This window comes from Pangasianodon hypophthalmus, chromosome 20 (genome assembly GCF_027358585.1).
Source record: "Pangasianodon hypophthalmus isolate fPanHyp1 chromosome 20, fPanHyp1.pri, whole genome shotgun sequence".
NCBI lineage: Eukaryota > Metazoa > Chordata > Actinopteri > Siluriformes > Pangasiidae > Pangasianodon > Pangasianodon hypophthalmus.
The window spans coordinates 21,626,283-21,638,782 of record NC_069729.1 but is presented as its reverse complement, the minus strand read 5'-3'; the positions used below and the strand labels follow the sequence as shown (position 1 = coordinate 21,638,782).

The 12,500-nt window shown below is 40.7% G+C and overlaps 3 protein-coding genes across 3 annotated transcripts in view; 2 read left to right on the top strand and 1 right to left on the bottom strand.

Annotated features, from left to right (window-relative positions):
- ctdsp2 (CTD (carboxy-terminal domain, RNA polymerase II, polypeptide A) small phosphatase 2) overlaps window positions 1-3,027 on the top strand; it is a 26,424-nt gene extending 23,397 nt beyond the window's left edge. The window contains exon 7 of the mRNA XM_053227023.1: window positions 502-3,027. Coding sequence (XP_053082998.1) covers window positions 502-627 — 126 coding nt within the window. The 3' untranslated portion in view covers window positions 628-3,027. The remainder of the gene's footprint in view (window positions 1-501) is intronic.
- poc1a (POC1 centriolar protein A) overlaps window positions 1-12,500 on the bottom strand; it is a 256,921-nt gene that overhangs the window by 47,260 nt on the left and 197,161 nt on the right. The gene's annotated exons all lie outside the window — the stretch shown is intronic.
- Window positions 5,816-12,500, top strand: part of avil (advillin) — an 18,420-nt gene continuing 11,735 nt past the window's right edge. The window contains exons 1-5 of the mRNA XM_034302274.2: window positions 5,816-7,227; window positions 9,177-9,250; window positions 10,059-10,133; window positions 10,364-10,560; window positions 12,359-12,467. Coding sequence (XP_034158165.2) covers window positions 9,191-9,250; window positions 10,059-10,133; window positions 10,364-10,560; window positions 12,359-12,467 — 441 coding nt within the window. The 5' untranslated portion in view covers window positions 5,816-7,227; window positions 9,177-9,190. The remainder of the gene's footprint in view (window positions 7,228-9,176; window positions 9,251-10,058; window positions 10,134-10,363; window positions 10,561-12,358; window positions 12,468-12,500) is intronic.

The window sequence follows — 12,500 nt, the reverse complement described above, 5'->3', positions numbered from 1 at the left end:
TATATAAATATTCAATTTCTGATTTTACGAATAAATAACAAATTTGGGGATTCAACTAAAACTTAGGAATAAAAAAGGTTAAAAATAAAAAGACAGCTGGAAATAAGATTTATTATTTATGATGTCACTAACTCCAGTTGTGTGGCGTAATGTTAACTATATTGTTTATGATAAAAGTGATTTTAAAATAAAATTTTGATTTTATTATCATGGTGTATCATCACACATTTTATTATACAAAAAAAATTAAATTTTAGTAAATAAATGTTCTCAAATCCGCTAGTTCTGTACTGGATATTATTTTAAATCGTTTAGCCTCGAGTGTCAGAAAGATACAAAATAAAGAGAAAATGAAAAATTAAAATGTCGTGAAGTTGAAGAATAAAATCCAAGACAAATAATGTTGTAGATATGCATTTTATTTCACTTGATTTCCTCTCCGCAGGTGATGTTGGGAGAGGTGTTTCTGTCTCCCTCGTTAACGTGACGGTTGTGTTTCAGGTCCCCGTGATGTCGTGGTTTGATGACGTGGAGGACACGGAGCTGCTGAATTTACTGCCCGTGTTCGAGGAACTGAGCAGCGCCGATGACGTTTACGCCAAACTGCGTCAGCTCCGAGAGCCGTGACGTTCCTCAGCACACCTCAGGCTCGATCGCTAAACCTCGCAACCTCGAAACGCCTTTAAAACCTCGCACATGCCTTAATCTGTCAGATGAAACATCACACACACACACACACGCACACCGTACATCACTGAGTGTGTGTCAGTGTCATCTTCATCATCTTCATCTTCATCGTCATGTTTCAGCGTGATGTTTAATGAGTAATGTTTGGAAAATGATAACGTTTACATCAGATGCTGAAACTTTCCTAAAGGATTTAATTTTGTTTTTGTTTTATTCTGTCTGAAAAAACACAGAAACACAAAAACACTCCAACAAACACAACAGAAATTCTGAAATTCTGTAAATTATAAATCGGAGCACATGAAGCACAGGAACACACACACACACACACACACACACTCTGAGAAACGATTCTAAATCTTCTTTTTTCTGTGTTACGTCGTATCTGAGAACACTAAAGAGAAATAAAATATGACTTTACTGTAAAGAAAATTATACACAATCCTCAGAACCGCAAACAACACACACACACACACACACACACACGTCAGATTCAGCTCTCAGGTTTAGCTTTTTTACTCAAAATATACTGAGAAAATTATTTCAGTTCTTTTAGATTTAAAATTAAAATTTAAAATCCAAAATAGATTTTTTTCCTCCTACACAAATACTGCTTACAAAAACAAAACAAAATAAAACCTAAATCTTTTCCATAAATGCTTTTTTTCCCCTCAAAATCTGTAATTTGATATGAATTGAATGTAATGTGCAATTTTATTCCAGTTTCAACTTAAAGACTGAGATTTAATTTTTTAAATTCTGAAAATGTTTTTCTGCATAAACACACCGTCTATAAACTCAAACTCTAAATCATTAGAATTTATTTTTACTTCTTTTTTTCCCCAGTTACTGTCTCGACCTTTAGAAACACCATTTCCCCAAATTTTAAATCTTTAAATCTGTTTACAAGTTTTAAAGTTTTATTCGCTCCTGCACTCAGTATTGCTTTAAGCACATGCCTTTAATTTTAATCTTTTTAAAAAATATATTTTCTACTTTTATTTTGGACAAAGCAACAGTTTCAGTTGTTTTTTTACAATATAGAATTATTTTTAGACAATTTACATAATCCAAATTTTGTTTAAAAAATCTGAACTATCAGCATTTACCAAAGTTTCTGTGTGATTTTTTTTTGTTAGTTTTAATTAAATAAACGTGTTAAATAACCTCAGCACTGAATATACAAACTGTAAACTCTTCGCATTTAGAATTAAAATGTGCCGAAGATTCATTAAAAATCATTTTTGGTGTGAAGTTCAGGTGATGTGGACCATGAAGAACGTTTCTGCTGGTCAGAGGAGCTTTTATACACTAAGCCAAAAAAAAACCATCAACAAAACTATTTAAAACAATTTTCTGTGTTTTTCGTGTCTTGTTGCGTTTTTGTAATCTGATACGTGATGATTGGATGGGGATTTTTATTTTGCTTTAAAATCAGTATGAATTTTTTTTATTTTTCTTAAAATCAGCATCACTGAGATTCTTCATCATTTCTGCTGAATGCTGGGAAAATATCGTAGCTAACAAGTCATGGAAGTGTGTGGCCTCGTTTAGCGTAGTGCGCTAATCGTACACGTGAATCATCACACGCTATAACACTCCGACTCAATTTAAAGTTCCGTTATTAAAGTTTTAAGTTTTAACAGATTTTGTGCATTTTTACATGAATTCAGTGCCTCAGTTTTGGACCTAAATTTCTGTTTTTATTCTTTCATTTTTACTTTTCTACCATTTCTTTCTTTTTTTCCGCAGTAAAGTTTACTGTTTCTGTTCTTATTAATAATTTTAATACACAAACAAATTTTTGATGGTTATAAATCAGTGAATACACACACACACACAGTGCTGGTGATTTTAGAAGGTGTTTATAATCACAGTGTTCAGTAATTTTTACATAAATATATAATAAAACTTTACAGTGCCATTGTTACAGCAGATATTTTTGTCCTGTTATAGAAACGTGTCACGTGTCGAGTTTAAACTGAATGGAAATGCGAATGTTTCTGATCTGCTCAGTGTTCTAATGCACACACACACACACACACACACACACACACACACACACATACAATCATTCACCGTTAACACCATTTTACTTTTATTTTCTGTTATTTAGGCGAGAGAGAATACGGACAATAACGCTGCCAGTTTCAGACTATGCAGACTGTAAAATGCAAAAAAAAAAAAAAAAACTTTTATGTTGATTCTGTTTACTGTTTTATACATTTTTACTGTTTTACACAAAAACCTGCTGGAGGTTACACAGTTCTGTTTTTAAAATATTTTCTCTTGATTTATGAAATTAGGAAATTGGCAATAAAATTATTGATTATACTTCTACGTCTGTATCTCTGTGATTTTGTGGTTTTATTCACACGACATGAAAATAAACACCAATATTTTACATCTGAAACTCTTATTAAATGAATGAGATTTACACAAGAAGCATGATATAGCTGTGTATTGATTATTATACAGGGTGTATTTTAAACTACAGAATATTTTCTGCAATATTTTTTACATATTTTTATAGTTCAGAAAATATGCTAATTGTGTTGTTGTCATGAAAGAGGTGCAGAGACGGATGCAAATGCAGTAGAACACTTTTAATGGGAGTAAAACTGGCAAACAAATCCAAATCAGCAGGCGAGGTCAAGGTCAAGAGACAGGCGGTGGTCAGTCGATGAGCAAACAGGACAAACTGGGCAAAAGGCAAAATCGATCCAGAGTCAAAGAACAAATAAAAGGTCAAATCCGAACAGCAAACACGGTTAAACCGGCTCAGTGATGTCAGGAGTGCAGGACAAACAGCGTATACTTCACAAACTGTGGGTGAGTGAAAGTCTGTTTTGTAGAGTCAGTATGTGTGTGTGTGTGTGCATGTGTGTGTTTGTGTGTGTGCATGAGTACAGGTTCAGAAGTCTGGTGACTGAGCCGGGTAGAGTGTGTGCGTTCTGGGGAGTGTAGTCCGGAGCGGCCATATTTGTAGGCCGTGGTGTGTGATGGGAATTGGAGTTTGCTGATGGGGTTGACCTGACAGATCAGCGCCCCTGTGAAGAACTCGCTCCAGGACCCAGCTTTTCCTCGGCCTCCCCCTCGGTCGTGGGCCAGGGCGCTCTGGATGATGCGAATGGAAGTCATGGCACAGGTGCGAGATGAGGATGTTCTGCACTGGGATCCAGCATTGTTCCTCTGGACCGTATCCCTCCCACTCGATGAGATATTCAAGCCGGACGTTTTGATGGTGGGAGTCCAGGATTGATTTCATGAGGTGAGCGGGCTGGCCCTCGATGTCGAGTGGAGCACGTGGCCGGCAGGTTGTTGGTAGCTAGTGGACCAGGTATGATGGGTTTCAGATGGGAGACGTGAAAGGACGGGGCTATGCGGCAGTGTCAGGGCAAGTCCAGCTTGTAAGTGACTTTGTTTACTTGCTTAAGGATGTTGAAGGGGCCAATGTACCTGGGGATTAGTTGTTTACACATGCGGGGTTGATGGACGGCTCTGGTGGTGAGCCAGACCCCGTATCCCGGCTGATAGTGGGGATTTTCTCCTCTGTGCTGGTCTGCGTTCGCCTTTTTGGCGTGGATTGCTTGCTCGAGCCGTTGGTGAGCGATCTTCTCCCAGACCTGCTCATTCCGTCAGAACCAGTCATCTACAGCCGGGGAATCGGTGAGGTCGGCGTTCCAGGGGAACAGTGGGGGCTGGTGCCCAAGCACACAGAGGAAGGGGTGAGATGAGCGGCTGTGGGGCGGAATGAGTTTTGGGCAGAAACTGAGCCCAATCATCTCGCAGAACATGTGTAGGAACCTGCTGATCTCCTGATTCACCCACTCCAGACTGATGCTTGCTCCCAACTTCTCCATAAAGCTGACCCACACGCGAGATGTGAACTGGAGGCCCTGGTCACTCACCACGTCTGCTAAAAGAATTTTTATTTCATGTGAAACAGCTGATGAAATTATATTAATATTTACAGCATCTTAATACTGTACATGACATCATTTCACTGTGTATGCGTGTGTGTGTGTGTGTGTGTGTGTTTGAGTGTGTGTACATGTGTTTGTGTGTGTGTGTGTGTGTGTGCGCGTGTGTGTGAGTGTGTGTGTGTGTGTGTGTGTGTGTGTGTGTGCTTGTGTGTGTGAGTGTGTGTGTGTGAGTGTTTGTGTGTGTGTGTGTGTGTGTTTGAGTGTGTGTACATGTGTTTGTGTGAGTGTGTGCTTGTGTGTGTGAGTGTGTGTGTGTGAGTGTGTGTTTGAGTGTGTGTACATGTGTTTGTGTGAGTGTGTGTGTGTGTGTGTGTGTGTGTGTAGACAGGAGCTGAAAATTCTCACATTATCATCAGTATTATTATTTTATTTTTATTTTTTTTGCGTTTATTGCTAAGTCTTCATTCTTCCTTCTCGCGTGCTTTTGCAGACAATTTCAGAGTTTTTTTAAATAAAGTTTAAACAGTTTCAGATTAAAGTGTGAAACTGAAACACACTGATGTTGTATGTTGGAGAATTTAATCTCACCCTGACTGCTGATGATGTCATAGTGGGCGTTACAGCAGCCGACCAATCAGCAGCTTTGTTTCACACTCACCCACACATTGTTATCACATAATACCATCTTTCTTTCTTTCTTTCTTTAATGTCTAATAGTCAGGTTTCCTGTTCAGGAATTATTATGTAGATTTATGAATATTATTGCTATGTATTAGTATTTATGTGTGAGTAAACATCACACACACACACACACACACACACACAATGATTAAAAAGCCACTACAGTGTTGTTTGTAAAGCACAAACTCAGTGACGGTTTATTCTGAGGAACAGCTCTAGTGGAACATCGTCATAGCAGATAGCTGAAGATTACTGATCTCTGTACAGCACAATGTCTGTGTGTGTGTGTGCGTGTGTGTTTGCACGTGTGTGTGTGTGTGTGTGCGTGTGTGTTTGCACGTGTGTGTGTGTGTGTGTGTGTGCGTGTGTGTTTGCACGTGTGTGAGTGTGTGTGTTGATTTATTCTGGGTAAAAAATAAAGGGTGAAATAATATTGATAGTGTATTTATTAATAGGAATTGATGGTTGTTTATTGTAATAATGTAAGAACTCTCTTTCTATCATTTACACCTCAAATCTATTAGAATTTTAAGAAATTAGGAAATATATAATGAGGTGTTTAGAGTATTTACAGTAAATATGACTGAAAAGGTTTAAAGTTGCTCCTTATTTTTACAACATGCATAACAGAAATTTTTGGTTATCAATAAAAAGCAGCACATTTTAATTAATTATGGATTTAATCATGGCAGAGCGGTCAGAGTTGCTGACCCTGTCCACCGCCTACACTGGACAGGTGATCATCAGAACTGGACCATGGAGCAATGGAAGAAGGTGGCCTGGTCTGATGAATCACGTTTTCTTTTACATCACGTGGACGGCCGGGTGTGTGTGTGTCGCTTACCTGGGGAAGAGATGGCACCAGGATGCACTATGGGAAGAAGGCAAGCAGGTGGAGGCAGTGTGATGGTCTGGGCAATGTTCTGCTGGGAAACCTCGGGTCCTGGCCTTCATGTGGATGTTACTTTGACACGTACCACCTACCTAAACACAGCTGCAGACCGAGTTACACCCCTTCATGGCAACGGTGTTCCCTAATGGCAGTGGCCTCTTTCAGCAGGATGATGCTCCCTGACACACTGCAGAAACTGTTCAGGAGGTTTGAGGAACAAAGAGTTCAAGGTGTTGACTTGGCCTCCAAATTCCCCAGATCTCAATCCGATCAAGCATCTGTGAGATAAACAAGTCTGATCCATGGAGGCTCCACCTCACAACTTACAGGCCTTAAAGGATCTGCTGCTAACGTCTTGGTGCCAGAAACCACACACACCTTCAGAGGTCTTGTGGAGTCCAGGCCTCAGAGTCAGAGCTGTTTTACTGGCACAAGGAGGATCTACACAATATTAGACAAGTGGATTTAATGTTATGGATGATCACTGTATAATGGCCATTTATTTATTTATTTATTTATTTATTTATTATTGGACTGAAAGTAAGAGCGAGAGAGACGGCGGTCCATCAGTGATGAATATTTTATTTAGTACAGTACACTACATTTCCAGTGATTGTGCTGCTGCTTTTTGTTTTTATTGATTTCCCATAATGCACCATTGTCAGCTCTCTCTCTCTCTCTCTCTCTCTCTCTCTCTGTTTTGAATAAGTCTCTCGCTCATTTGCCTGTTCGACTTTGTATCTCTGCTTCTATCTGGCCATCTATGGGATGGAGTGATAGCCGAGGACCCAGGCAGGCAAATCCTAATCAAATCCAGTGTGTGTGTGTGCGTGTGTGTGTGTGTGTGTGTGTGTGTGTGTGTGTTTGTGTGTGTGTGAGTGAGTGAGTGAAACACTGGTGTCAGGAGGAAGGGGAAGATCAGGGAGAGTGTATTGTTGGGAGAACAGCGCACTTCCGAAGCGTTCTCCACGAAGCTGAGCTGAAACACACCTCACTTACAGATCTGTCATTAACATCAGGACTTTAAAACTCGCTCTGAAGGTAAAGCTCACTTTTATCTCTGTTTTCGCATTTGTGTTTCTTTAAAATATTCCCTCACTGCAAAGTCTGATCTCTGTCAGCCAATAAGAACACACTTTACTGAGTGTATGTTAGAGAGGAATGATGGAGAAATGGATGAGAAGTGATTAGCGTGTGAAAGCTGAGGAATAAAATCAGTTTTAATGAAACACACAAACCCGAGTGTGAGGCTTCAGACGCAAACTCAGTGGAATAACGAGACTAAATCAAATAAATAAAATAAAATCATACGCTGAGGAGTAAGTCTCAGTGGGGTTTATGTGACACTTGCACTTGCAGACTGTCTCGCTGCTTGGTTAAGCTTAATGTCAGTGAGACAGGTGTATCTGGTCATGTGACCTGGCAGGTGGAACTCAGACTCGTATCAGAACGTAAGATTCTGAGGTTTATGTAGCAGATATACAGCAGTTTATACGGAGACAGTGTCACTCATATGGAATAAAATATAAAATGTAGATTTGATTCCATGTATGGAAAAAAACAAGTGAGTGGGCGTGGCTTGGAGACCATAGACATGAATGCACCTTTATGTCCATATATGGTCTTCACAGATTTTTTTTAGCTGCTTAGCAAACACACGCTAACCTGACAGGATTTTAAGTCGTGTCTAAGAATTCTATAATCTTCACTGCTAACACAAGCTAGCTAGCTAACACACGCTAACCTGACAGGATTTCTAGGAAAACGTCATTGTGTGCAATTACAATGCTTCCATATATGGGCTTAAAGGTGCATTCACATCTATGGACTTCAAGCCACGCCCACTCTGATCTCCATATATGGGCTTAAAGGTGCATTCACATCTATGGACTTCAAGCCACGCCCACTCTGATCTCCATATATGGTCTTAAAGGTGCATTCACATGTGTGTGCTTATTATTGTAGTATTTTTATTTTCTTTGCATTAAAGAATATGTAAAATGACAAACACAAACCCAGAACTCATTCAGTAAAAGGCAGAATGAACACAATGTGAACAAAAAGAGAAGAAGAAGAGGTTATTATAACACCCAGGTGTCCTACAGAGTGTTTCAGATGTTCCACTGTGTCAGGTGTCATGATAACAATAATAATAATAATAATAATGATAATAATAATAATAATAATAATAATAATAATGATGGTGATGGTGACGTTCGACGATGGTCGATAGTCGTCATGAGGATATCGATGGTGATGATGATGTTCATGAGGTTTGGTGTTTAGTCTAAAGTTACGAGTTCTTTAAGAGTTCTACATCTAACCCTCTGTGAAGAGAAGCTCTGATTGTTCCTGAAGATCTCTTGAACACATTTAAACGTGATTTTATTTGAGTCTTGTTCACCATTTGTGAAGTGATCATTTGCATGGAGTAGAAGAACAGCGATGCATGAACTCGTGTGAGTTACGCGTGGTAAAGAGTGTGGCGAGAGCGGAGAGTGTGATTCCTCCAGCTTTCACGCAGCTCTTATTTTATAATCATTTATAAAGGAATAAATGTTTTTATTCATAAACATCTCACAGCCGAGACAGAATGCCGTCCACACACAGAGCTCAGCATGTGAGGGGAAGAAGATGAAGAACTTTATTTATATCATAGCATTTTTATTCATTTTAATATGCAGCTTAAAGTGCAAACATGAAAACATGACAAACTGGAATCACAAAAAAATTACTATAAATATGAAGAAAAATTAAACATAGAGTAAAAGGACAGTAATGCTGTATCTGTATACCAGTGGTGTAACAGGTCACTGTTACTGAAAGCTGAAACTTCTGGCAGTAAAATTACATGAAATTCACTGCAGCTTCCAGGAGGAAGATAAAGAGTTATAATAAATAATAATAAATCTGTAATAAATAATAATAAAGCCTGTACAGCAGTGATGAACTGCAGTGTGTCATGATTTTCCTGATTTTTCTCTTTCCAGTGTTCAGTTTGAAGATGGAGCAAACATTCAGAGCCGTCACACGCACTCCGGGCATCATCATCTGGAGAATCGAGGTAAAACACACACACACACACACACACACACACAGACACACATACATACACACACACATACACACACACACACACATACATACACACACCCATACACACACACACACACACACATACATACACACACACATACACACACACACACATACATACACACACACACACACACACACACACACACATACATACACACACACACACACACACACAGACACACACACATACACACACACACACACACACAGACACACATACATACACACACCCATACACACACACACAGACACACACACATACACACACACACACACACACACACATACATACACACACACACACACACACACACACACACACATACACACATACACACACACACACACACACACACACACACACACACATACACACATCAAAGCTAAAACTAAACTGAGAATAAAACTGACACTGAAGCTACATTCAGTACATTATTGCTCTTCATTCACCACTCCTCATATGCTTATCTGCATAACCCCGCCCCTTATTCCAAGGGGTGGGGTTAGGATAAGGGGTGGAGTTAGGGTAAGGGGTGGGGTTAGGATAAGGGGTGGAGTTAGGATAAGGGGTGGAGTTAGGATAAGGGGTGGAGTTAAAAGGGCATGGTTGCAATCAGGGAAAGAATTAGCCTTTAATTACAACCTCATTTATATTAAATATACATTTATTAAATAAAAATAAATTGTACTTCACTGTCACTCTGTAGAATTACTATAAAGTTACAGTAAAATTATTGTAATTTTTAGTTATTTATTTTTATTTTATTTTACAGAAAATGGAGCTGGTTCTCGTCCCGGAGAAAACTCATGGCAATTTTTTCGAAGGCGACTGTTACCTTCTGCTGTGTGTAAGTGTTTCTCAGGAACTGAAGCATGATGTTAACACACTTATGATGAATTCATAGCACGTGTGTAGTGTTTATAACTGCTCTATAACAGCTGTCTGCTGTTCCAGGGTCACGTGTCTGACTTTTCCTCGCTCTCTCTCTATAAATCTGTAATTTATATTTGTACTTCTCATGTAAGTTTTGTAAATTATTCTTCACTCCTTCAGTGTTTTCCTCTTGTCTCTCCACAGACGAAGAAATCGGGCAGTACGCTGACGTACAGCATTCACTACTGGATCGGGGCCGAGGCGAGTCAGGATGAACAGGGCGCGGCTGCTGTTTACGCCGTTCAGCTCGACGACTTTCTGGGCTCGAGTCCCGTCCAGTACCGCGAGGTCCAACACAACGAGTCCAACACCTTCTGTGGATACTTCAAACAGGGAATCATGTAAGCTCTTCACATCAGAACCGGATCGCTCCTCTGTGACGTGGAAAGCTAGAGTTCATCCAAAAATCAGAAAAAACATTTACATAATAATAATAATTTAGCTAACAGAAGATCCAATAACCACCAACTTTAGCCCTGTGCTGACTGCATGCATACACTGTCCTGGGATTCGAACCCACAACCTTCTGCTTACTAAACATTAGCACATCTAACTTGTGGGAAAATTACAGAGATGACTAGCTAACTATATTTAACTATATCTATATCATATAATAGCTAACTATATTTATATCACGACTTTCTGATGAATTACACATTTCATCACTGTCAGTTTTGACTTTCAGTTCATTAAAGTCTCCACTTTAAAAGTGCAGTTTGTAAAGTTTTAATTTAAAAACGTTTGTGTGACACTTCCCAGGTGGGGTGGGGAATGAGGAAGCTGGAGGCAGGCTTGGAACAACTCAAAAAGAGCTTTGTTGTTTATCTTTTACTTCCGTGTTTCAGCGGTTTTATTTTCCGCAAAAACACGTGCTCTCTGCTGGTTCTCTCTGTCTCTCTCTCTCTCTCTCTCTCTCTCTCTCTCTCTCTGTCTCTCTCTCTCTCTCTCTCTCTCTCTCTCTGTCTCACTCTCTCCTTTTTGTCCTCTTCACAGCTCACTGCAAAACAAAACACTCGTTAGTAGAATTCCCCGCAGGTGTACATGCCTTACCACTCACCTTCTCCGTCTCCGCCCTTCATTCACAAACCAGTGCTCCACTGCGCCTGTGCTTCCACATACCCCCACTGCCTGACTCAGGCCAGGGAGCCGTACGGCCTGCTGCTGACTCAGTCAACCTGCTAGTGACATCCGAATAATTAGGCACAAACCTCCGATAATAGGCAGCCGGCCCCAGGAACTGTCTCAGCTCCTTTTTGGTCTTGGGTCTTGGGTCTTGGGCAGGCTGCAATCGCTCCTGTCTTATCAATTTGGGGACGCACCTGCCCATGGCCCAAGTAGAAACCCAGGTACCGCACTTCCACCCGTCCAATCACACACCTCCCTGGGATCGCCGTGAGCCCCGCCCACCTCAACCATCTCAGAACAGCCCTCAGGTGCTGCATGTGCCGCTGCCAATCATTACTGTAGATCATAATGTCATCCAGATAAGCAGCGGCATGAGCAGCGTGTGGACGGAGGATTTTGTCCATGAGTCTCTGAAACGTCGCGGAGGCTCCGAACAACCCAAAAGGAAGGTCACGAATTAGTGTAGCTCAAACGGAGTGGAAAAGGCTGTGTTTTTTTCACGAGATATTGGAGTCATGGGGATCTGCAATACCTCTTTATCAAATCCAGTGTCGAATAAAAGCGAGCCACATCTAACCGATCGAGCGGTTCGTCAATGCGAGGCATTGGGTATACGTCCAATTTAGACACCGCATTGATGTTTCTAAAGTCCACATGAAACCTGTCCGAAACGTCCGCTTCAGGAGCCAAAACTACCGGCTGGACCAGTCACTGGGACTCCTCCATTACTCCCGTATCGAGCATGGCCTTGAGCTCATCCTGAACCACCTGTTTTTAATGCTGGGGTAGACGATGGGGCGGCTGCGTGCCACCTCCCCGGGGGCGTGTCTGTGTGGAGCTCTGAGATTAGTGCAACTGGGTAGAAGCGAGAACGTGACAACGTCCGTGATTTGGGACAGAGAGACGTGGTCTCCATAAGGGCTGGATTGAGCCGCTGTGTTTAGACTCACCTCCGGTCCTTGCTCATTATAAATGGTGTTTAATCCTGATGTGTTTATCGTTCTGCTCCCGCAGTTATAAAAAAGGCGGCGTGGATTCGGGAATGAAACACGTGGTGACGAACTCGAGTGACGTTCAGAGACTGCTGCATGTGAAGGGACAGAGGAAAGTCTCCGCCAAAGAGGTGAAACTCCACACACTCCACACCATTAAACAA